This window comes from Salvelinus sp. IW2-2015, linkage group LG11 (genome assembly GCF_002910315.2).
Source record: "Salvelinus sp. IW2-2015 linkage group LG11, ASM291031v2, whole genome shotgun sequence".
In the NCBI taxonomy this organism is placed as follows: domain Eukaryota; kingdom Metazoa; phylum Chordata; class Actinopteri; order Salmoniformes; family Salmonidae; genus Salvelinus; species Salvelinus sp. IW2-2015.
The window spans coordinates 21,199-46,183 of record NC_036851.1 but is presented as its reverse complement, the minus strand read 5'-3'; the positions used below and the strand labels follow the sequence as shown (position 1 = coordinate 46,183).

Sequence of the window (24,985 nt, the reverse complement as noted above, 5' to 3'; positions counted from 1 at the left end):
TGGGCATCATCATATATATTATCCTGACCAACTTGCCCTCCAAATACACCTCTGCTGTTTTCAATCAGGATCTCAGCGATCACTGCTTCATTGCCTGCAATGGTGGTCATACGACCACCCCTCATCACTGTCAAACACTCCCTAAAACACTTCTGCGAGCAGGCCTTTGCAATCGACCTGGCCCAGGTATCCTGGAAGGATATTGACCTCATCCCGTCAGTAGAGGACGCCTGGTTGTTATTTAAAAGTAATTTCCTCACCATATTAAATAAGCATGCCCCTTTCAAAAAAAGTAGAACTAAGAACAGATATAGCCCTTGGTTCACTCCAGACCTGACTGCCCTTGACCAGCACAAAAACATCCTGTGGCGTACTGCACTAGCATCTAATAGTCCCCGCAATATGCAACTTTTCAGGGAAGTCAGGAACCAATACACACAGTCAGTTTGAAAAAGCTAGCCTTTGCTTTCCTAACAGAAATTTGCATCCTGTAGCTCTAACTCCCAAAAGTTCTGAGACACTGTAAAGTCCATGGAGAAAAAGAGCACCTCCTCCCAGCTGCCCACTGCACTGAGGCTAGGAAACACTGTCACCACCAATAAATCCACAATAATCGAGAATTTCAATAAGCATTTATCTACGGCTGGACATGCTTTCCTCCTGGCTACCCCAACCCCGGCCAACAGCTCCGCACCCCCCGCAGCGACTTGCCCAAGCCTCCCCAGCTTCTCCTTCACCCAAATCCAGTTAGCAGATGTTCTGAAAGAGCTGCAAAACGGGGACCCGTACAAATCAGCTGGGCTAGACAATCTGGACCCACTCTTTCTAAAATTATCTTCCGCCATTGTTGCATCCCCTATTACTAGTCTGTTCAACCTCTCTTTCGTATCGTCCGAGATTCCTAAAGATTGGAAAGCTGCCACGGTCATCCCCCTCTTCAAAGGGGGTGACACTCTAGACCCAAACTGTTACAGACCTATATCCATCTTGCCCTGCCTTTCTAAAGTCTTCGAAGGCCAAGTTAACAAACAGATCACTGACCATTTGGAAACCCACCGTACCTTCTCAGCTGTGCAACCCGGTTTCCGAGCTGGTCACGGGTGCACCTCAGCCACGCTCAAGGTACTAAACGATATCATAACCGCAATCGATAAAAGACAGTACTGTGCAGCCGTCTTCATCGACCTGGACAAGGCTTTCGACTCTGTCAATCACCGTATTCTTATCGGCAGACTCAACAGCCTTGGTTTCTCAAATGACTACCTCGCCTGGTTCACCAACTATTTCTCAGATAGAGTTCAGTGTGTCAAATTGGAGGGCCTGTTGTCCGGACCTCTGGCTGTGTTGTCGCTGTGTTGGTACCACAGGGTTCAATTCTCGGGCCAACTATTTTCTCTGTATATATGTATCAATGATGTCGCTCTTGCTGCGGGTGATTCCTTGATCCATCTCTACGCAGACGACACCATTCTGTATACATCTGGCCATTCTTTGGACACTGTGTTAACAAACCTCCAAATGAGCTTCAATGCCATACAACACTCCTTCCGTGGCCTCCAACTGCTCTTAAATGCTAGTAAAACTAAATGCATGCTCTTCAACCGATTGCTGCCCGCACCTGCCCGCCCGACTAGCATCACCACTCTGGACGGTTCTGATTTAGAATATGTGGACAACTACAAATACCTAGGTGTCTGGCTAGACTGTAAACTCTCCTTCCAGACTCATATTAAACATCTCCAATCCAAAATTAAATCTAGAATCGGCATCCTATTTCGCAACAAAGCCTCCTTCACTCACGCTGCCAAAAATACCCTAGTGAAATTGACTATCCTATCAATCCTCTACTTCGGCAATGTCATTTACAAAATAGCCTCCAACACTCTACTCAGCAAACTAGATGCAGTCGATCACAGTTCCATCCATTTTGTCACCAAAGCCCCATATACCACCCACCACTGCGACCTGTATGCTCTCGTCGGCTGGCCCTCTGGCTATTCGCCGCCAGACCCACTGGCTCCAGGTCATCTATAAATCTTTGCTAGGTAAAGCTCCGCCGTATCTCAGCTCACTGGTCACCATAACAACACCCACCCGTAGCACGCGCTCCAGAAGGTATACAGTTGAAGGCGGAAGTTTACATACACCTTAGCCAAATACATTTAAACTCAGTTTTCACAATTCCTGTCATTTAATCCTAGTAAAAATTCCCTGTCTTAGGTCAGTTAGGATCACCACTTCATTTTAAGAATATGAAATGTCAGAATAATAGTAGAGAGAATGATTTATTTCAGCTATTATTTCTTACATCACGTTCCCAGTGGGTCAGAAGATTACATACACTCAATTAGTATTTGGTAGCATTGTTTTTAAATTGTTTAACTTGGGTCAAACTTTTCGGGTAGCCTTCCACAAGCTTCCCAAAATAAGTTGGGTGAATTTTGGCCCATTCCTCCTGACAGARCTGGTGTAACTGAGTCAGGTTTGTAGGCCTCCTTGCTCGCACCCGCTTTTCAGTTCTGCCCACACATTTTCTATGGGATTAAGGTCAGGGATTTGTGATGGCCACTCCAATACTTTGACTTTGTTGTCCTTAAGCCATTTTGCCACAACTTTGGAAGTATGCTTGGGGTCATTGTCCCTTTGGAAGACCCATTTGCGACCAAGCTTTAACTTCCTGACTGATGTCTTGAGATGTTGCTTCAATATATCCACATAATTTTCCTGCCTCATGATGCCATCTATTTTGTGAAGTGCACCAGTCCCTCATGCAGCAAAGCACCCCCACAACATGATGCTCCACACCCATGCTTCACGTTGGGAAGGTGTTCTTCGGCTTGCAAGCTTACCCTTTTCCTCCAAACCTAACAATGGTCATTATGGCCAAACAGTTCTATTTTTGTCAGACCAGAGGACATTTCTCCAAAAAGTAAGATTTTTTGTCACCATGTGCAGTTGCAAACCGTAGTCTGGCTTTTTTATGGCGGTTTTGGAGCAGTGGCATCTTCCTTGCTGAGCGGCCTTTCAGGTTATGTCGATATAGGACTCGTTTACTGTGGATATAGATACTTTTTTACCTACTTCCTCCAGCATCTTCACAAGGTCCTTTGCTGTTGTTCTGGGATTGATTTGCACTTTTCGCACCAAAGTACATTCATCTCTAGGAGACAGAACGCCGTCTCCTTCCTGAGCGGTATGACGGCTGTGTGGTCCCATGGTGTTTATACTTGCGTACTATTGTTTGTACAGATGGATGTGGTACCTTCAGGCATTTGGAAATTGCTCCCAAGGATGAACCAGACTTGTGGAGGTCTACAAGGTCTTTTCTGAGGTCTTGGCTGATTTCTTTTGATTTTCCCATTATGTCAAGCAAAGAGGCACTGAGTTTGAAGATAGTCCTTGAAATACATCCACAGGTTCACCTCCAATTGACTCAAATGATGTCAATTAGCCTATCAGAAGCTTCTAAAGCCATGACACCATTTTCTGGTATTTTCCAAGCTGTTTAAAGGCACAGTCAACTTAGTGTATGTTAAACTTCTGACCCACTGGAATTGTGATACAGTGAATTATAAATGAAATAATCTGTCTGTAAAAACATTGTTGGAAAAATGACTTGTGTCATGCACAAAGTAGATGTCCTAACCGACTTGCCAAAATTATAATTTGTTAACAAGAAATTTGTGGAGTGGTTGAAAAACGAGTTTTAATGACTCCAACCTAAGTGTATGTAAACTTCCGACTTCAACGATATCTCACTAGTCATCCCCAAAGCCAACACCCTCTTGGCCGCCTTTCCTTTCAGTTCTTCTGCTGCCAATGACTGGAACGAATTGCAAAAATTGCTGTACTTGGAGACTTATTTCCCCCTCACTAACTTTAAGCATCAGCTATCTGAGCAGCTTACTGATCGCTGCAGCTGTACACAGCCGATCTGTAAATAGCCCATCCAACTACCTACCTTCATCCCCATATTGTTTTTTATTTTATTTTTTCTCTTTTGCACACCAGTATTTCTTCTTGCACATCATCATCTGCACATCTATTTTTCCAGTGTTTATTCGCTAAATTGTAATTACTTGCTACTATTGGCCTATTTATTGCCTTACCTCCTTACTCCATTTGCACACACTGTATATAGATTTTTTCTATTGTGTTATTGACTATACATTTGTTTATTCCTGTTAACTCTGTGTTGTTGTTTTTTGTTGCACTGCTTTGCTTTATCTTGGCCAGGTCGCAGTTGTAAATGAGAACTTGTTCTCAACTGGCCTACCTGGTTAAATAAAGGTGAAATAGAAATACAATTAAAATAAACATAAATTACAAGCTATTAATCATAATATCTCGTAATTATAACCCAGTTACATCATACAGTTGTTAATACCAAGCGTTTAATAAAGTCACTCAATTGGGTCCTATTTAATGTATGCTATGGATATTTTATCAATGCTTCCTAAGAGTTGTATTATTATTATTTTTTTACATTGATGCCAGGTGCAAAAAAAGCACCCAATAAACATTGGGGAAGTGAGTCAAGGGAATTCTAATCGTCAGTATTCGGTCAATACATCAGAGGATTTCTAAGGCAACGACTTCAAGGCAACCTCTGAAGATACCTCAATGTTACGTGCCGGGAATGAATGCCAGTTATATGAGTGACTTTCAAAGAGCCTACGCTTTGACAGACGTGCACACACACATGAAGCCCAACTTGAAGGGAATCGACTATCGGCGAGCCGTCAGAGTGTCGGATACATCTGTGTTCTATTTAATGGAAATTAACAACTGGGACAATTATTATTCAGGGAGCACTTCTTTGCAAGGTACCTTCTGACAGTGTTACACATGATCCAAAACACACTCTAGTGAGTGACAGTTTGTGTAATAAAATGCTCTACAATCATATACCTCAGTTGAGGTTGTGTTGTCGACCCAGTCATTGGGCAATAGTGCGGTATTGGTTCCTGTCTGAAGCAGATTGCATCAGGTAAAGCCCTCTCGATTGCTTTTCCTGGAGAGAGAGGATATAATTGTAATGACAATGAATATCAAATTATCTTGATTCATTGCCCTTTTACTTGTTGACAGCTAAAACACCTTTGCTCCGTCTCTGGTTTCTTGTACAACATATACAGTGTGTCAAAATCCTTACTATGTATTTGAGAAATCAATAATGATTAAGCCTGAGTTACAGGCCCACCGTATATGATGAAAACGGTCTGTCTGACCTTGTGAGCTGCGGTCCACTTTGAAAACCTACTGTCAATAACAACCACAGCACTCCATTGCAGTTAAATATAAACCATCCGGTCGGCAAGCATCTCTGAAATTCCCCCAGGGATGTATCAAATGTGCTTTGTTCCCAATAGATAAGCAACGTTTTTGTAACTTAAGAGCTGTTCCTACTTAATACAACACTACAGCAAGGGACTATTCTGGACAAGAGGAAAATAAAATGAAAAGAACAGAAAGGAATCTGAAAATATTTGTTTGATAGGTTCCTGTAGGCAGTTCTGATTCACAGGTTTGCCGCCGATTCCTCCGGTCTCTCTGATACGTAAATGTTTGCCAATAACACTTTTTATTTTGGTAGCCGAGTTCTAAATGACCATATGGGAGGCTTTATGTTTACACAGTGTGGGGGGTGGAAAGACACAGGAGAAATGGAATGGAACAGCTGCCTATAATCGAAAGTGTTCACCGTTCTTCTCGCAGTTCTATAAATTGTCATAGGTAATCGGGCAGTGTGAGTGGCTGGGAGGGAGAGCTTTAGTGTTGATTAACATTTTCGTTAGATACTGTGTGGACGTTTGAGTAGAAGCCTGGTTGGCACGGGTTGGAGGAAAAGCATCTTTCCATCAAAACTTCTACTCAAATGATCCTTTTAAATGTCTCAAAATAAGAGGCGAGGAGGGGAAATAGAAGAAATTCGGGAATTTCCCAGAGAAGATGACAATCTCTTACACAGAGTGACTGTTCAAGTTTGCAGAGTGAAACTTTCCAAAAAGCGTATTTTGGGTCCAACAATTAACTGTGGATCGCTCTTGGCAGACGTATCATGTGAAATGAAGATACCTACCGTACTTTCTCAGTGGTTTTTCAAAAAGTGTAATGAGATATGAAGCATTTGTACAAGCATGCAGTAAGATGGACAGTTTCCATTACAAGCTCATGTAATTAAAACACTTTTACTAATAGAAAATGTATCATAATTCCTGTTGGCTATCAGCATATGACAGGTTATTTCATTTTAGAGCAAGTTTTCATTTAAAGGCCTTCACTTGTAAGAAGTGTCTCGCCAGCAACATCTAAACCCTTAATAAAAAAGTATTCATGTCATTGGGGCAATATGCTACACTTGTATCGCATTAGGAGCCTTGGGGTCTCTAACAATATGACATAATACTGTAGACAGCACTGTTTTCAAAGACTGCGGTATAATTAAAACAACTTGTCAGAGGGTTGAAAATGTCGTTCTCTTATGGGAAAAAAATTGATAATTTCAGAGTATAAGCCAGTATTTAACTGTGAGACCTTTCGTTTGCAAAGGAGTAGAGCATGTTTAATAATAATAATAATACATGGGACTTCTATAGCACTTTTCAATGACCCAAAGTCGCTTTACAATTGTAGAAACGAAATAAAAAAACAGAGATCAAACAAGACAACACCAGAGAAACAGCAGGAAGAAACTGAAAACATGAAACAAAGAGAAGGCTTAAAGACGTCATCAAAGTGAGGAATGTTAGTTACACCCGGTTTGTTGTTTTTATTAAACGCGTTTTTTAAGAAACAGATCTAAATCAAAGTTGACATTTTATAGCTATGGATTCATCTTCTTCTTCTTCTGTGGTATAATGGTGTTTGCAACTATTTGATGTGCATTCAGCCACCTACTGTGTGGGTGAATAATAAGGATCCCAAAAAAGGAAATAATGTGGGTGAAAATAAATCAAATATCAATCAAATAATAAATAAACTAAACAAAATCAGCCTGCTTTTCTGTGAAAAACTAATTCTAATCAGGTCCCTACACCGGCTCAAAAGACTCCTGTGAGGGCGGTACATGTCCTATCAAACATAGTCCTTGCAGTGCTTCTGCCGTGAAGACTTGGAGCCCCAAAAACGTCTCTGCTGCAGATATATATTTTCTTATATATATTTTTTAAAACTTTATTTAACTAGACAAGTCAGTTAAGAACAAATTATTATTTACAATGACAGCCTACCCAGGCCAAACCCTAACCCGGACGACACTGGGCCAATTGTGTGCCGCCCTATGGGACTCCCATGTGTAACTCTGTGTTGTTGTATGTGTCGCACTGCTTTGCTTTATCTTGGCCAGGTCGCAGTTGTAAATGAGAACTTGTTCTCAACTAGCCTACCTGGTTAAATAAAGGTGAAATAAAAACTCCTGATCACGTCTGGTTGTGATACAGCCTGGAATAGAACCAGGGTCTGTAGTGACGCCTCTAGCCCTGAGACGCAATGCCTTAGACTGCTGCGCCACTCGGGAGGCCATGCTTCCCGAGTTGATGTCCAGCTTCTTGGACTTCTTAGACTCTTGTGCTATACAAATCATCACTGTGGCTATAAATGCGACAAAATCCACTTTCTTCACAATGAGTGTGTCTAGGTCACCCGATTGACTTGAAACACAATGCATCTACCGCCAGATCTTCAAAACTGTTGCCTCTTGCCCCTTCGAATCTCTTCACCGCCTCCACATAGGAAATCTGCTGCACAGCCCTGATCCTTGACACCTCGACATCTTTCACTCTAACAGGACACTCAAGGAAGTCCGGAGTATGATCCCCACCACAATTGCAACATTTTCTATTGACAGATTCTTCAATACTATAATTCTCTCATCTGCAAACATTTGAAACGTGACCAAATTATCCTTTACATTTCCCACACTGTAATGGTTTGGACACAAATGCTCTCACAGCATACCTCACATGTAAAAGTTTCACATATTCAGGTAGAGTCTCCTCAAACAACAATAATATCAATAGGCTTTTCTCCTTTCTTCCATTTACCATCTGGGTCTGGCGACGTGCACTGACTACTCCTGGGTTTTTTCTGTCTCAGGTACTGGTCATCTATATCCAGCAAGACTCCAGCTACGGTGCATTCGGAAAGTATTCAGACCCCTTCCCTTTTAACACATTTTGTTACGTTACAGCAACGTACAGAGAGATCCGTGATGAAAACCTGCTCCAGAGCGCTCAGGACGTCAGACTGGGGCGAAGGTTCACCTTCCAACAGCACAACGACCCTAAGCACACAGCCAAGACAATGCAAGCGTGGCTTTGGGACAAGTCTCTGTATATCCTTGAGTGGCCCAGCCAGAGCCCGGACTTGAACCCGATCGACCGTCTCTTGAGAGACCTGAAAATAGCTGTGCAGCAACGCTCCCTATCCAACCTGACAGAGCTTGAGAGGATCTGCAGAGAAGAATGGGAGAAACTCCCCAAATACAGATGTGCCAAGCTTGTAGCGTCATACCCAAGGCTGTAATGGCTGCCAAAGGTGCTTCAAAAAGGTACTGAGTAAAGGGTCTGAATACTTATGTAAATGTGATATTTCAGTTTTTTTATTTTAATAAATATGCAAACTTCTCTAAAATTTGTTTTTGCTTTGTCATTATAGAGTATGAGGGGATGAGGGGAAAAAACAATTTAATACATTTTAGAATAAGGCTGTAACGTAACAAAATGTGAAAAAATTCAAGAAGTCTTGAATACTTTGGAATGTACTGTATAACTCCTTTGGCTGGCGCCCTGCTCCGATGATCAGAACATGTTACTTCTGGCATGGACAATTTTGCCAGATCCAGTGCACACTTCTGTTCTTTATCGAAACAATTAACCAAAACAAGGCCTCTTCTAGTCACCTTGATTGAATCCAACTTTCCCACTGGTTTTATCACAGTCCTCGATATTACAAATGGATTTCCCAAATGAATCTCCTTGTTCAACAAAACGTAGTCCAATAAGAAATGCATTATTGTACCGGTCCTTCTCTTCCAGTCCAACATTTTCTCGTTTTTTCCCATTCTTTAATTTCACTATTTTCCATTCATTGACACCCACTTCACTTGCCGCACTTTCAGATTCAAGCACAGTTGCCATTTCCTCCCCCTGCAGTGTTTCCTGCGACCAGATCCACAAGCTGTCAACTGTGTCATTTCTAGCTACGGATTCCGTGACGTGGATACTTTGTACCGCAAGTTTGTGTCCCAGTATCCCATTAAAAAGCTTAGCTAATCACTAGAGACAGAATCACTAGATCATTTATTCTGGTATTGCCGTTATGTAGCTTGTTTCTGGTCACAGGTTCAGGAATGGTTAAAAATCACAACATTCACTTAAAATGTACCTTTAAAATAGCGGTGTTGGGCGATTTGGAAAGCTATGGTCTGTTAATAAATTATATAATAATACTCGTAGGAAAGATTTTCATTTTTAGCTCAAAATATATGTACAGTACCCACTTTTTTGGTTACTACATGATTCTATATGTGTTATTTAATTGTTTTGATGTCTTCACTATTATTCTACAATGTTGAAAATAGTAAAAATAAAGAAAAACAGTTGAATGAGTAGGTGTGTCCAAACTTTTGACTGGTACAGTGTATGTAGCAGAAAAGTGGTAAAAACCAAAACAGATACAGTTGAAGTCGGAAGTTTACATACGCCTTAGCCAAACACATTTAAACTCAGTTTTTCACAATTCCTCACATTTAATCCTAGTAAAAATTCCCTGTCTTAGGTCAGTTAGGATCACCACTTTATTTTAAGAATGTGACATTTCAGAATAATAGTAGAGAGAATTATTTACTTTAGCTTTTTTTTTCACAGTGAGAGCCTTTCCTGTCTGTTCTCCTCACCCTGCCTCTCCCTCCTCTGCCACACTTTCCAACTAATGCTGGTCTTCCTTATCTACTAACCCCTCATTAAAATAGCAAGCTAGCTACAATACTCTTGGTTAAACCAAAGATACTGATCATTTTTATGTGGTTAAACATTAGCTAGCTAACCTAGCCTGCCTAATCAATAGCCTGCTTTAATAACAGAAGAACCTTTAACCATGTAAAACACCACATTTCACTGCCCCTATATGGTGTATGTGGCAATAAAACATATTCAATATTGAAGTCATAGTTGATCAACTTAGTTGTTTGATTAAGTTCTCTACTGAAAAACTTAAATTAAGGTAAGGGTTAGGGACGGATTGATATTTACATAATGGTTACCTGCAGGAACATGGAGTAGGGTCATGCCTTTTCAATTTCAGTCAAGGGGAGGGTTTAGTATTTTTGATCTAGTCCAGGGGAGGGTGATGAAATTTCTATATTTCTCAGTGTTTTAAAATGAGTTGCTTATTAGGCTACACAGTGCATTCGGAAAGTATTCAGACCCCTTCACTTTTTCCACATGTTACGTTAGAGCCTTATTCAAAAAATATGTAAGTCCTCATCAATCTACACACAATATCCAATAATGACAAAGCAAAAACAGGATTTTAGAAATGTTAGCAAATGTATTAAAATTTAAAAAGAGAAATACCTTATGTTTATAAGTATTCAGACCCTTTGCTACAGTATGTGTCCTCAGAAGAAGATGGATTAATAATAATAAAAACAATTAAAAATAAAAGCTTAGCGAATTGTTAGCTTCTAGTCATCATGCTAATCGAGCAGGCTAGCATTGCAAGCCCAATGGTGCTTCTATCCATGTCTGGACACAAATGCGCTAGGTGCGACATGATCTCCACACAAGAGGAGGGAGAAAAGGTGAAACTGATCAATGGACATGAGTTTGTCTGGCCTAAATGTATTACCATCAAGCAGCTTTGGGAAGAGAGTATCCGGTTGCTAGCTCAGCTGCGGCAACAGCAGGACCTGGCGGTAACCCAGGCAAATTGCAGATGTCATAGGTTTTAACGACCTCCGCGTTATGCAATCTGAGGAACGGAGGAAGGACTACAAAAGTATTTTTGCTATTACAGGGAATATAATTATTTCTGGCCCCTTCCCGTGCTTTCAAAGGGGTGCAAAACGTTTCAGCCGCCTTGTTGCCCTAAACACGTACCTGAAGAAACTTGCCAACAACAGGAATGTCTCATTTTGTGACAATTTTGATTTGAAGTGGGAGCAACCAGCACCGCAGGGGTTCTCGAATTTATTTGGGTCTGGTAGTGCTCCAGTCCTCCCTGTCATAATTAGCAACAGGGGACATGGAGAGCATTTTATGTCCCGTAGTATGGTTAACATTTTACTGCAGTGGGCTAAATCAGGGTCAGACAGAGTGTTTTTTGGTTGTCTTAAACAAATCCACTTTGAAACAAAAGTATACACCTCACACACATGGTTAAGGGCTTAAATAAGAAGACACCTTTACCATGTCAGATATAGAGTTTAAATGTATGCAAGTTTGAGTTCGCATCCCAATATTACACATTATATACATTGCAGAGCACTGAAATATAACAAAACTGTTTGACATAGGAACACCAGATTTTCGGCTGTTTTTTTGACAGAAGGTTTATTCATTAGGAAAAATATTAATAACACTCCACCCATGAGGCCACTAGAGGGCGATTTGGTTATTTGACTGCAGGTTAGGGCTACTGTAAGTAACCTAATTTATTTCCCTTCTAACTCCCCCCAATAACTCTGCAATACCTTGTCATCATCTCTAAATAATAAGTTGTTCATTGATCTCTAAATAATAAGTTGTTCTTATGCAATGATTTTATTATTTACAAAGGCATTGATATTTTCATGCCAACTAAGACTTGGCTTAAACCTGAGGATTTTAGTTCTCTAAATGAAACTACCCCTCCACTTTTCTTATCTACAGTGGTGGTGGGATAGCCATCATTCATAGAGACAAATGTATATGTTGCCCTATGTCATGTGTCACATTTTCCTAATTTGAGAGCCATATCTTTTGCTTGAACAAGAAACAGCCCATCTTGTATATTTTAGTGTAGAGCCCTCCTAAACTTACTATTTTTCATTGCAGAATTCTCTGCTTTCTTTGGTTACGCCGAGGGGTTATTATTCTTGGAGATCTGTGGGTTGCCCAAGCTATGCATTAGCAGGGGAGTTTCTTAACCTGTTAGAATCCTTTTCACTTTGTGCTACATGCCACAGGGCCCACACACAACAAAGGCCATACTCTTGATCTCGTACTGTTGTATGGTCTGAATAGTAATAACTTGGAAACTATTGATGTGCGTCTCTGACCGTCTTCACTGTTTTTTAAAATGCTTTCTCCTCCTCCTAAAAAGGTGTCTGTCCCCACTTCGCTCTCGCATCATCGTCTCCACAACTGCTAGTAGATTTACAAATGCTTTTCTATCCCGCACCACTGATCCTGTTAGTTGTTTTCACAACAAAGATTTGGTGAATAGTTTAAATTATATATGTCAGGCTACTTTAGACTCTGTGGCACCAGTTAAAACCAGTAATAAATTGTCTGTCAGTGTCTCAACCTGGTTAAATTACCACACGTGTGCTTTAAAAATGGAACTTAGAAAGGCTAAACGTAAATGGAAGACCTGCAAACTTTTTGATTGAACCTTTATTTAACTAGGCAAGTCAGATAAGAACAAATTCTTATTTACAATGTCGGCCTACAGAGGAACAGTGGGTTAACTGCCTTGTTCGGGGACAGAATGACAGATTTTTACCTTGTCAGCTCAGGGATTCGATCCAGCAACCTTTCGGTTACTGGCCCAATGCTCTAACCACTAGGCTTTTATGAGATAATGAAGGATCTGATGAGAAATGTCAATGTTACTGTTAAAAACGCAAGAGTAAATCACTTCTCTACCCTGATCTCTGAGGATTCCCACAACTCGAAAATTCAGTTTGAGACAATTGAGCATGTTGCTAGTGCCCCACGCTTAACAGTGACAGGCTCGCATCCCCTGATCTCTGCTAACTGTTTTTACAATTATTTACAGAAAATATAGAAATTATTCGATCTCAGAATGACAGTAGCTGGCACCATACTAGCATTTCTGGTCAGGAGGGACTTGAGGTAACTACTCTGAGACTGTCTAGTACTTCCTTTTGCTCCTTTCAGCAAATATCATTTTAGTCCCTCCTTGATACTATTGCTCACGTGAAGAACTCCTCCTGCCCCTTGGATGTGGTCCCTACTAGACTACTGAAATATGTTATGCCTACTGTTGGCCCACACTTCCTGTCTATTGTAAATAATTCCCTGAACAGCCTACTTTAAAACTGGTCTGGTCCAATCTGTCCTTAAAAAACTCAACGTAGACCCCTCCTCACTGAATAATTATAGATCTCTAAGATTCCTTTTTTTTTAATCCAAGACTTTAGAAAAAGTGGTTTTCAAGCAATTGTTGGCTTATTTGTCTATGAGCAACTTATTTAAAGTTGTTCATACTCACTTCACAGCACGGAAAACTCTTTGTTGAAAGTCAGTAATGACCTTCTGTTGGTTATCAATGCCTTTGAATGCTCGATTCTAGTTTTTGGGGGATCTCAGTTTGACACTATTGATCATATTATCCTTGTTGACTGGCTGGAGAGGTGGGGGGGAATCTCTGGCTTGTTCAGGTCATATTTATGTGGCAGACATTTCTCAGTGAGCATGAGTGGTTAGTATCGTCCCCAGCACCTATTCACTATTCACTATGGTGTCCCTCGGGGGTCAATTCTGGGCCCGATCATATTTTTCCCTGTGTATGCTACCCCTTGGTGACATCATCCGCAATCATAACACACAGTGTCACTGCTATGCGGATGACACGCAGCTGACAAGGTAAACATCTGTCGTTCTACCCCTGAGCAGTTAACCCACTGTTCCCCAGGCGCCGAAGACGTGGATGTCGATAAAGGCAGGCCCCCGCACCTCTCTGATTCAGAGGGGTTGGGTTAAATGCGGAAGACACGTTTCAGTTGAAGGCATTCACTTGTACAACTGACTAGGTATCACCCTTTCCCTTTCTATTTACCAATCAGACCCAGTGACCAATCTAGTGTAGCTACCCTTCACTAGTGTCTTGCTGACATCAAATATTAGATGTCTGACAAATTTCTCCAGCTTAATAAGAAAGAGATCAGAGGATGTTGTATTTTTTCCCCTCACCTTGCTAGAATTCAGATTGTAGATAAGCTTGGTCATTTGTTAACAAATGCAAAGCCTACAGCCAGAATCCTTGGTGTTGTCTTTGACCTTGACCTAAACCTCGAGCTGCGTGTAAAAAAGGTTGTCCAGTCTTGCTTTTATCATCTAAGAAATAAAGTTGAAGTCAAGTCTTTTATCTCAGTCCTTGATCTGAAGAAATGTATAGATGCTTTTATTTCCTCACACCTAGATTACTGTAACTCTTTGTATACCTATCTCAGTCAGAAATCACTCCATCGTTTACAATTAGTTCAAAATGCTTGGCTTTTCACAGGCACCAGGAAATGTAACCATGTACAACTATTTCAGCTTCTCTGCACTGGCTACCAGTCACTTTTAGAATAAATTAAACATTTGTAATAATCACGTTTAAGGCTAGGCTTGGTTTAGCCCCATCCTATATCTTAGATATTTTATATCCTTAAGAGCCAGGACGCAGCCTAAGATCCTCTGGCACTGTTGACTATTCCAGGACTAAATGGAAGGAGACTTGCCATTTGCTACTAGACTTTGGAATAGTCTGCCAGAGGACATCAGGCATGCAGATTCAGTGCATATTTTTATGTGCCTGCTGAAGATACACTTACAATAAAAATATGATTTGAATGCATGATTTGAATTAGGTATCTTTTTAAAAATGTTGTATTCCTCCTTCCACTCGTTTTTGTTCATACTTTTATTTGATTTAATTATTTTAGGATGTGAAGCAGTTTGTTATTCGTATTGAAAAGCACAATACGAATAAAGTTATTATAAAGAATGGAAAAGAGTGTAATGTGTCAGCGTATGAGTGAGCGAGCAGGTGTTGTGTGTGTGTGTGTGGGAGAGAGTCAGGGGAGCTTAGGGGTTGGCCAAGATGAAGAGGTGGGGCTTTAGGAGGGACTGAAAGATGGTGATGGACTCAGATTCACAGATGGCCGGAAGGAGGGAGTTCCAGAGCCTCGGAGTAACCCTGGAGAAGGCCCTGTCGCTGAAGCTCTGGAGCTTGGACTTGGGTACGGCATGGTGGCATGCTGTTGTGGAACGGCGTGAGCGTGTGGGTTGGTAGGGGAGAAGAAGGCTGGAGAGGTAAGGGTGAAGGTGGTGAAGGGCTTTGTAGGTCAGAAGGAGGATCAGAAGGTAGGCCCTCATTGTAAATAAGAATTTGTTATTAACTGACTTGCCGAGTTTAAATAAAGGTTAGATAAATACAAAAATATATATAAAAAAGGAGACAGTGGAGTTCACAGAGACAAGGAGACAGTGGAGTTCAAAGAGGGCGGGGGTGATGTGATGCCAGGACTTAGTGTGGGTGAGAAGTCGTTAGGAGCTTATGGAGGGAGCTTGCGTTGGTGCCGGAAAGTAGTGAGTTGCAGTAGTGGAGACGGGAGGTGATGAATGCGTGGATGAGAGCTTCAGCGGCAGGACGGGAGAAGGAGGACCTGACTTTGACAGTGTTGCAGAGGTGGAATAATAAAAAAATTTAACAGTTTGTCGGATGTGGTGGTCAAAGGATAGGGTGGAGTCCAGAATGGGGGAAAGGTTGCGTGTGGAGGGAGAGACAATGGTGTCAATCAATGGTGAGGGTGATGTAGCCAACTTTGCTAAGTGTGGTTTTGGTGCCTATGAGATGCCCTCAACACACATACCCTCCAGTCTGGGGATGTCAAAGGCGGCCTCAGGTCAAGGAAGTCTACCATGAGAACAGGAGACTCCTGAGCTCTGAAAAGGCTTGAGCAAATACACCAAATACCCTTGTCTAGCTCAGTATCAGTGTCACTTCAGTACTCACAAGCGATGATGTTGCCATATCGGTTCTTGTTGCGGTTCTCATCCTTCTTGGCAGTCTCCCATGGGGCCGCCTGTCCTTCCGTCAGACCCTGAAATCACATCACACACTATCAAACACTGCTGCAGGCCAGAGTGTGTACACACACCTGCACACACACGCGCGCACGCACACAGTGAAAATAACAACCTTGCTGTCAAAATAACAACTTATTTGAGAACATACAGTAAAACCATTCTATAGTATAAAACCGCTAACATTGGAGGAACCAGTAAGCAAAAGGGTTGTAAAATCTAAAACAATGATCACTGACATAACTTTGTTATGATACAGTGAATTGTAGCACAACAAGATGAAAGTTTTACGTGTTAAAAAACAGAAAGTCAATGCTACTTGAAAGGCGCCATTCCTCCAGCCACAAACTCTCTCTGTTTGAAATGTTTTGATTTGTTGACTCAAAGAACTTGTCGATGAAAAGAGTCTTGCTCATCATGTATTGTTCACTTTTCACTAATGGACCCTGTTAGGACTCGCCTGCTAACCATATACTGTATATTGAATACCTCATGACTAGGCATATCAGTATATCATAAGAGACTGGTGGGAGAAGCTGTAGGAAGACAGGCTCATTGTAATGGCTGGAATGGAACACAGTGCATTCAGAAATTACTCAGACCCCTTGACTTTTTCCACATTTTGTTACTTTACAGTATTATTCTAAATTGCTTAAATATTTTTTTCCCTCATCAATCTACACACAATACCCACATAATGACAAAGCGAAAATAGGTTTTAGAATTTTTTGCAAATGTATTATAAAAAAACAGATACCTTATTTACAGAAGTATTTAGACCCTTTGCTATGAGACTCTAAATTGAGGTCAGGTGCATCCTGTTTCCATTGATCATCATTGAGATGTTTCTACAACTTGATTGGAGTCCACCTGTGGTAAATTAAATTGATTGGACATGATTTGGAAAGACACAAAACTGTCTATATAAGGTCACACAGTTGACAGTGCATGGCAGAGCAAAAACAAAGCCATGAGGTCTAAGGAATTGGCCGTAGAGCTCCGAGACAGGATTATGTTGAGGCACAGATCTCGGGAAGGGTGCCAAAAAATATCTGCAGCATTGAAGGTAACCAAGAACACAGTGGCCTCCATCATTCTTAAATGGAAGAACTTTGGAACCACCAAAGGCTCTTCCGAGAGCTAGCTGCCCGGCCAAACTGAACAATCGGGGAGAAAAGGGCCATGATCAGGGAGGTGACCAAGAACCCAATGGTCACTCTGACAGAGCTCCAGAGTTCTTCTGTGGAGATGGGAAAACCTTCAAGAAGGACAACCATCTCCGCAGCACTCCACCAATCAGGCCTTTATGGTAGAGTGGAGAGAAGGAAGCCACTCATGAGTAAAAGACACATGACAGCCCGCTTGGAGTTTGCCAAAAGGCACCTAAAGGACTCTCAGACCAAGGTACAAGGTAATTGAGGTAGATACCATTGAAGTCGGAAGTTTACATACACATAGGTTGGAGTCATTAAAACTCGTTTTTCAACCACTCCACAAATTTCTTGTTAACAAACTATAGTTTTGGCAAGTCGGTTAGGACATCTACTTTGTGCATGACAAAAGTCATTTTTCCAACAATTGTTTACAGACAGATTATTTCACTTATAATTCACTGTATCACAGTTCCAGTGGGTCAGAAGTTTACATACACTAAGTTGACTGTGCCTTTAAACAGCTTGGAAAATTCCAGAAAATTATGTCATGACTTTAGAAGCTTCTGATAGGCTAATTGACATCATTTGAGTCAATTGGAGGTGTACCTGTGGATGTATTTCAAGGCCTACCTTCAAACTCAGTGCTTCTTTGCTTGACATAATGGGAAAATCAAAAGAAATCAGCCAAGACCTCAGAAATAAAAGGTAGACCTTTTCTTTTGAAAAAAGCCTGGTTCATACTTGGGAGCAATTTCCAAACGCCTGAAGGTACCACGTTCATCTGTACAAACAATAGTACGTAAGTAAACACCATGGGACCACCACGCAGCCGTCATACCACTCAGGCAGGAGACGCGTTCTGTTTCCTAGAGATTAATGTACTTTGGTGTGAAAAGTGCAAATCAATCCCAGAACAACAGCAAAGGACCTTGTGAAGATGCTGGAGGAAACAGGTACAAAAGTATCTATATCCACAGTAAAACGAGTCCTATATCGACATAACCTGAAAGGCCACTCAGCAAGGAAGAAGCCACTGTTCCAAAACCACCATTAAAAAGCCAGACTACGGTTTGCAACTGCACATGGGGACAAAGATCGTACTTTTTGGAGAAATGTCCTCTGGTCTGATGAAACAAAAATAGAACTGTTTGGCCATAATGACCATCGTTATGTTATGTATGGAGGAAAAAGGGGGAGGCTTGCAAGCCGAAGAACACGATCCCAACCGTGAAGCATGGGGGTGGCAGCATCATGTTTTGGGGGTGCTTTGCTGCAGGAGGGACTGGTGCACTTCACAAAATAGATGACATCATGAGGGAGGAAAATTATGTGGATATATTGAAGCAACATCTCAAGACATCAGTCAGGAAGTTAAAGCTTGGTTGTAAATGGGTCTTCCAGATGGACAATGACCCCAAGCATACTTCCAAAGTTGTGGCAAAATGGCTTCAGGACAACAAAGTCAAGGTATTGGAGTGGCCATCACAAAGCCCTGACCTCAATCCTGTAGAAAATTTGCGGGCAGAACTGAAAAAGTGTGTGCGAGCAAGGATGCCTACAAACCTGACTCAGTTACATCAGCTCTGTCAGGAGGAATGGGCCAAATTCACCCAACTTATTGTGGGAAGCTTGTGGAAGTTAAACAATTTAAAGGCAATGCTATCAAATACTAACTGAGTGTGTGTAAACTTCTGACCCACTGGGAATGTGATGAAAGAAATAAAAGCTGAAATAAATCATTCTCTCAACTATTATTCTGACATTTCACATTATTAAATAAAGTGGTGATCCTAACTGACCTAAAACAGGGAATTTACTAGGATTAAATGTCAGGACTAGGATTAAATGTCAGGACTTGTGAACTTCCGATTTCAACTGTATGTACATACAACTAGGAATAAAGTGACAGATACTAAACCATGGCAGAAGCGTATATGATGAGTTAAAAAGGTTAGTTCAAAGAGGTTCAATGCAGATAGTCCTGGTAGCTATTTACCTAACTAATTAGCAGTCTTATGGCTTGGAGGTAGAATCTGTTCAGGGTCCTGTTCGTTCAAGACTTCGTGCATCGGTATCACAGGGAACAGTCTATGACTTGGGTGGCTGGAATCTTTGACAATTTTTAGGGCCTTCCACAGACATCGTCTGGTATAGAGGTGGTAGGGAGCATGGGTCCCGTGATGTACTGTGCCTTCCGCACTACCCTCTGTAGCGCATTACCCTCAGTCGGATGCCAAGCAGATGCCATACCAAGCGGTGATGCATACTGTCAAGATGCTCTCAATGGTGCAGCTGTAGAACTTTTTGAGGATCTGAAGGCCCATGACAAATCTTTTCAGCCTGAGGGGGAAGAGGCGTTGTCGTGTCCTCTTCACGACTGTATTGGTGTGTTAAGACCATGATAGATCCTTAGTGATGTGGGCACCGAGGAACTTGAAGCTCTCAACCCGCTCTCGGCTCTCCATTTCCTGTAGTCAGTGATCAGCTCGTTCGTCTTCTGTATGCCCACTGTAACACTTTTAAAATACTTGTTTTGATTGTCAGTGTACTACCGCGTCAGTCATTTAATGGATGTACTGCTCAACAAAAAGAAGATGGATTTTAGTAGATGTTTATGACTGAGACATTGAGAAGAATGAAGATTCAAATATACAGTTTGTCAGAAGCACTGCAATAAATATGAGCTGACATTATATATAATTTTTTTGTATTTAGTTCTGTTTTGTTCATCCAGGTTCATGTTTTTCAACTTTTTTTAGGTTTTCGCTTTCAAAATCACAAAATTGGATGTTGTAAGTAACATTCGATTTTTGTCTGTAGTTACCCTTTAATTGCAAGAGTGCACCAGCCAGTGACCGTTGTTTGGTTAGCAATGTTTCTGTAGCACTCATGTGATTGCAAAGTTTGCAAAACAAATGGCCACTGGATTGATGCAAATAACCATGATATCATTCTGGCAAAATTGAGAAGGTTTTTGGGAAAGCCTTTCCATTTACTGGCAGATGGTTGTCATTACATTAGCATCAATGCTAATGGCTACACAAGGTGGTAGACAAACATAGACAGGGGCCTTCCTGTTTACATTTGCCTAATTAACTAGGCAACTCAGTGAAGAACAAATTCTTATTTACAATGACAGCCTACTGGGGAACAGTGGGTTAAACTGCCTTGTTCAGGGGGAGAACACAGGGGGAGAACACAATATTTCACTGAGTCACTGATGCATTTTGTTAATGTCTTATGATAATGTCCTACTAAGTTCAATACATTTTTGAATATTATTGATTTGCGTTTTAATTTCTGGATTCCGTGAATCTGGCAATGTTCTCCAATTTTATAGGGGCCTAATGATATCCGATGCAATGTGACAAATGTAGTTGTTATGTCCTTCTCTGGATACACTGAAATGTACAGAGAACATAACAAAGTGCAATGCAACTAAAATGGAGTTGTTTGTCCTTCGCTGGATCATCTCAACTGTCCAGAGAATGTAAAGTGGCACGCTTGATGGCTGAAATTGGCTAAGAAGAGACTGTTTGTGTGGTTAACAGGCTGCTCAAGGGAGGCCATATGGACTGTGTGCTATTTTTGCATTCCTGTATAAAAAACATAGGGGCAAGTCTGTCACCGCCGCCTAATTAATGCAGAATTGTCCTTTAGCATCCATTAAAGGATATCTATGCTAAACTGCCGAAACAACAAGCTTTCTCTTGCACAGCTTCACTTGCAGACAACAACATACCGTTTGACCCATTTACCAAACGTTGATTCCTCATCGCCCAGTCCACTGAAAAATTGATTTACTGTCTAGCCCCCAAACAGGAAGTTTATTGTTAAGGTCAAAGGTGAATGCTTTCAGAGGGAAGTCTGTAATCCACTCCCTCCGATTACTGTAATATCCTGTTGCCCATCTCTGTCGTGATTGGCCGTGGCATAAATGGCTCTCTCTCTGCCCTCTGCAATAACGCTGGCAGCCGTGAGAGTAAAGACCCTGAGAATTCTACTCCATCATGGCACATCTGTCTTCTTACTGAGCGTGAAATAGAGCTACTCGCCAAGACTGGCTCAGGTCCACACCCTCCAGAAATTGCACTGACAGATATACCGTACAGAAAGACACACTGAGGATGATTGATGGGTACATTCTCAGAGCTTTCTGTTTCTCTATATAAATTGTAGACCCCCCTTCAAATTAGTGGATTCGGCTATTTCAGCAACACCCGTTGCTGACAGGTGTATAAAATTGAGCACACAGCCATGCAATCTTCATTGACAAACATTGGCAGAAGAATGGCCCGTACTGAAGAGTTCAGTGACATTCAACGTGCCGCCGTCATTGGATGCCACCTTTCCAACAAGTCAGTTCGTCAAATTTCTGTGGCTCAGCCGCAAAGTGGTAGGCAACACAAGATCACAAAACGGAACCGCTGGAACTGTTCGTCGGGAGCTTCATGAAATGGGTTTCCATGGCCAAGAAGCCGCACACAAGCTTAAGATCACAGTGGAAATGCATTTTCTGGAGTGATGAATCACACTCCACCATCTGGCAGTCCGACAGAAGAACCTGGGTTTATGGCGGATGCCAGGAAAACACTACCTGCCCCAATGCATAGTGCCAACTGTAAAGTTTGGTGGAGGAGGAATAATGTTCTGGGGCTGTTTTTCATGGTTTGGGCTAGGCGCCTTAGTTCCAGTGAAGGGTAATCTTAAAGCTACAGCATACAAAGACAATCTAAACGATTCTGTGATTAAGTGACTTTGAACGGGGTATGGTTTGGGGAACTGTCACGTTCCTGACCTATTGTTCCTTTTTCTTTTATTTATTTAGTTGGTCAGGGCGTGAGTTGGGGTGGGTTGTTTTTGTGTGTTTTGTCTAGTCTATGGGGTGTTGTATGTGTATGGGGCAGAGTAGAGTATAGTTGTCTAGTTATGTCTATGGCTGCCTGGATTGGTTCTCAATCAGAGACAGCTGTCATTCATTGTCTCTGATTGGGAGCCATATTTAAGGCAGCCATTGGCAGTAGGCTTTTGTGGGTAGATGTCTATGTCTATGTTGCATGGTTTTTCACTTAGTCATTTATAGCTTCACGTTCGTCTATTTGTTGTTTTGTTTAGTTTTTCTTCTTCTAAATAAAGAGAAGATGTATTTTTCACACGCTGCGCCTTGGTCCTCTCTCTCTCCCTTTGACGATCGTGACAGGAACGCCCTTTCCTGTATCAGCATTACAATGCCCCGTGCACAAAGCGAGGTCCATACAGAAATAGTTTGTCGAGATCGGTGTGGAAGAACTTGACTGGCCTGCACAGAGCCCTGACCTCAACCCCATCAAACACCTTTTGGGATGAATTGGAACGCCGACTCCGAGTGAAACCAACATCAGCGCCCGACCTCACTAATGCTCTTGTAGCTGAATGGAAGCAAGTCCCCGCAGCAATGTTCCAACATCTAGGGGAAAGTCTTCCCAGAAGAGTGGAGGCTGTTATAGCAGCAAAGGGGGGACCAACTCCATATTAATGCCAATGATTTTGGAATGAGATATTCGACAAGCAGGTGTCCACATTTTTTTTTTACCATTTAGTGTACTTCTGGACGTTACTCATCTAATCAAGCGACTCCTGACGGCATAATTACTGTGCATAAATAGATACATAAAATAGATGGATTTGTGGCATTTTGAATGCATGCTCAACCTGGACTTCACCATGACAGATGGTTGAAAATGAATGCTTGTTATTAACACAGGAACTCTATGGTTTTACAATGGCAAGCCTACAGTAGTAATCCAAGTGTGCATCCCAAATTCTACTATGTTCCCAACATTGAGCACTACTTTTGACCAGAGCCTTATGGACCCTAGTCAAAAGTAGTGTACTTTGACAGGGCAGTCAGCCTAACTTTCCATTTAATTGATCAGATAGGTTCCTGTGCTTGGGCTCACCATGGAATAAAGCAGTTAGTTTGTGTGTTGGCAGGATGACGGCAAGCACCCCCTGAAAGAAACAGCCAGGACACAGCCGGAACAAAGCAAGGCCAAATTTACAGGGGCATCTCTTATGCTGTAAAATCAGCCTCTAAAGTCCATTGCATTCGAGATGGTGCTGTCGAGCAAGATGAAACATTGAGCAAGCAAACACTGATTCGAGAGCACAGAGGATGGGTCCCGCGAGCAGAAGATGAGTGCCGCGAGCGCACAGACCAATCGAGAGAGCAGAATGTGATCGAGGGCAGCAGGGCGCGCAAATTAAACTTGAGATGCAAGTGTGACTGAGCCGAGCAGAACACCATTGTTGCACCAAAACATTAATTAGAGAGCAGAGATTTTAGTTTTGTTTTGCAGATTTACTTACTACAAGACTCAGAAGTTACTCTCACAAATAAACTGCATTCCCACATGGATTTCTCCTCTTGCACCCAAAAATCTTGCTCTCCGAATGGCAATATTTTACTTGTATAATCATCACTACTTAACACAGCCACAAAGTGATCATTATTATGGCTAAACCCCACCTATTTCAACATTTATCTTCTTAAAATATTTTAAACCTTAACCACACTGCTTATATTATGCCTAAGGGACTGAACGTTATTTAAAATAAGGGTTACATCGGACCTCTGAAGTGAAAATGGATGGTCCTCCCTTCAGAAAAATATATTTTACCTAAGCCCTCCCTGAACGATTGAAAAAAAACAAGTGACCTTCCCCTACAGTATACCCAAAATAATAGTTAAAACAAAGTGGATAGTAGAGAACATGACTACCGTTTACCCTCACTTCTTGGACAGACCAGAGCCTTAGATATGCAGTTTTTGAAACTGTTCTTCGTCCTGTCATCATTGCATGGCGACACAGGAATTTTGATAGTGCACAGGGCTGCGAGCCAAAAGGTTGTGGGTTTGCAGAACACCATGGACAAGAGTAGGGCTGGAAAGTTCTCCATTATAAACTCAGCAAAAAAAAGAAACGTCCTCTCACTGTCAACTGCGTTTATTTTCAGCAAACTTAACATGTGTAAATATTTGTATGAACATAACAATATTCAACAACTGAGATACAAACTGAACAAGTTCCACAGACATGTGACAAACATAACTTGAATAATGTGTCCCTGAACAAAGGGGGGTTCAAAAGTAACAGTCAGTATCTGGTGTGGCCACCAGCTGCATTAAGTACTGCAGTGCATCTCCTCCTCATGGACTGCAGCAGCTTTTCCAGTTCTTGCTGTGAGATGTTACCCCACTCTTCCACCAAGGCACTTGCAAGTTCCCGCACAGTTCTGGGGGGACTGGCCCTAGCCCCCACCCTCCAATCCAACAGGTCACAGATGTCCTCAATTGGATTGAGATCTGTGCTCTTCGCTGGCCATGGCAGAACACTAACATTCCTGTCTTGCAAGAAATCACGCACAGAACGAGCAGTATGGTTGGTGGCAGTGTCACAATGGAGGGTCATGTCAGGATGAGCCTGCAGGAAGGGTACCACATGAGGGAGGAGGATGTCTTCCCTGTAACGCAGAGCATTGAGATTGCCTGCAATGACAAAAAGTTTGGTCCGATGATGCTGTGACACACCGCCTCAGACCATGACGGACCCTCCACCTCCAAATTAATCCCGCTCCAGAGTACAGGCCTCGGTGTAACGCTCATTCCTTCGACGCTAAACGCGAATCCGACCATCACCCCTGGTGAGACAAAACCATGACTCGTCAGTGAAGAGCACCTTTTGCCATTCCTGTCTGGTCCAGCGACGGTTGGTTTGTGCCGATAGGCGATGTTGTTGCCGGTGATGTCTGGTGAGGACCTGCCTTACA

At 41.9% G+C, this 24,985-nt stretch overlaps 1 protein-coding gene across 1 annotated transcript in view; it reads right to left on the bottom strand.

The window, feature by feature from the left end:
- Positions 1-24,985, bottom strand: part of LOC111969625 (receptor-type tyrosine-protein phosphatase T-like) — a gene marked incomplete at its 5' end in the record, with an annotated part of 104,175 nt that overhangs the window by 60,958 nt on the left and 18,232 nt on the right. The window contains one exon of the mRNA XM_023995763.3: positions 15,952-16,039. Within this exon, the coding sequence (XP_023851531.2) occupies positions 15,952-16,039 (88 nt within the window). The remainder of the gene's footprint in view (positions 1-15,951; positions 16,040-24,985) is intronic.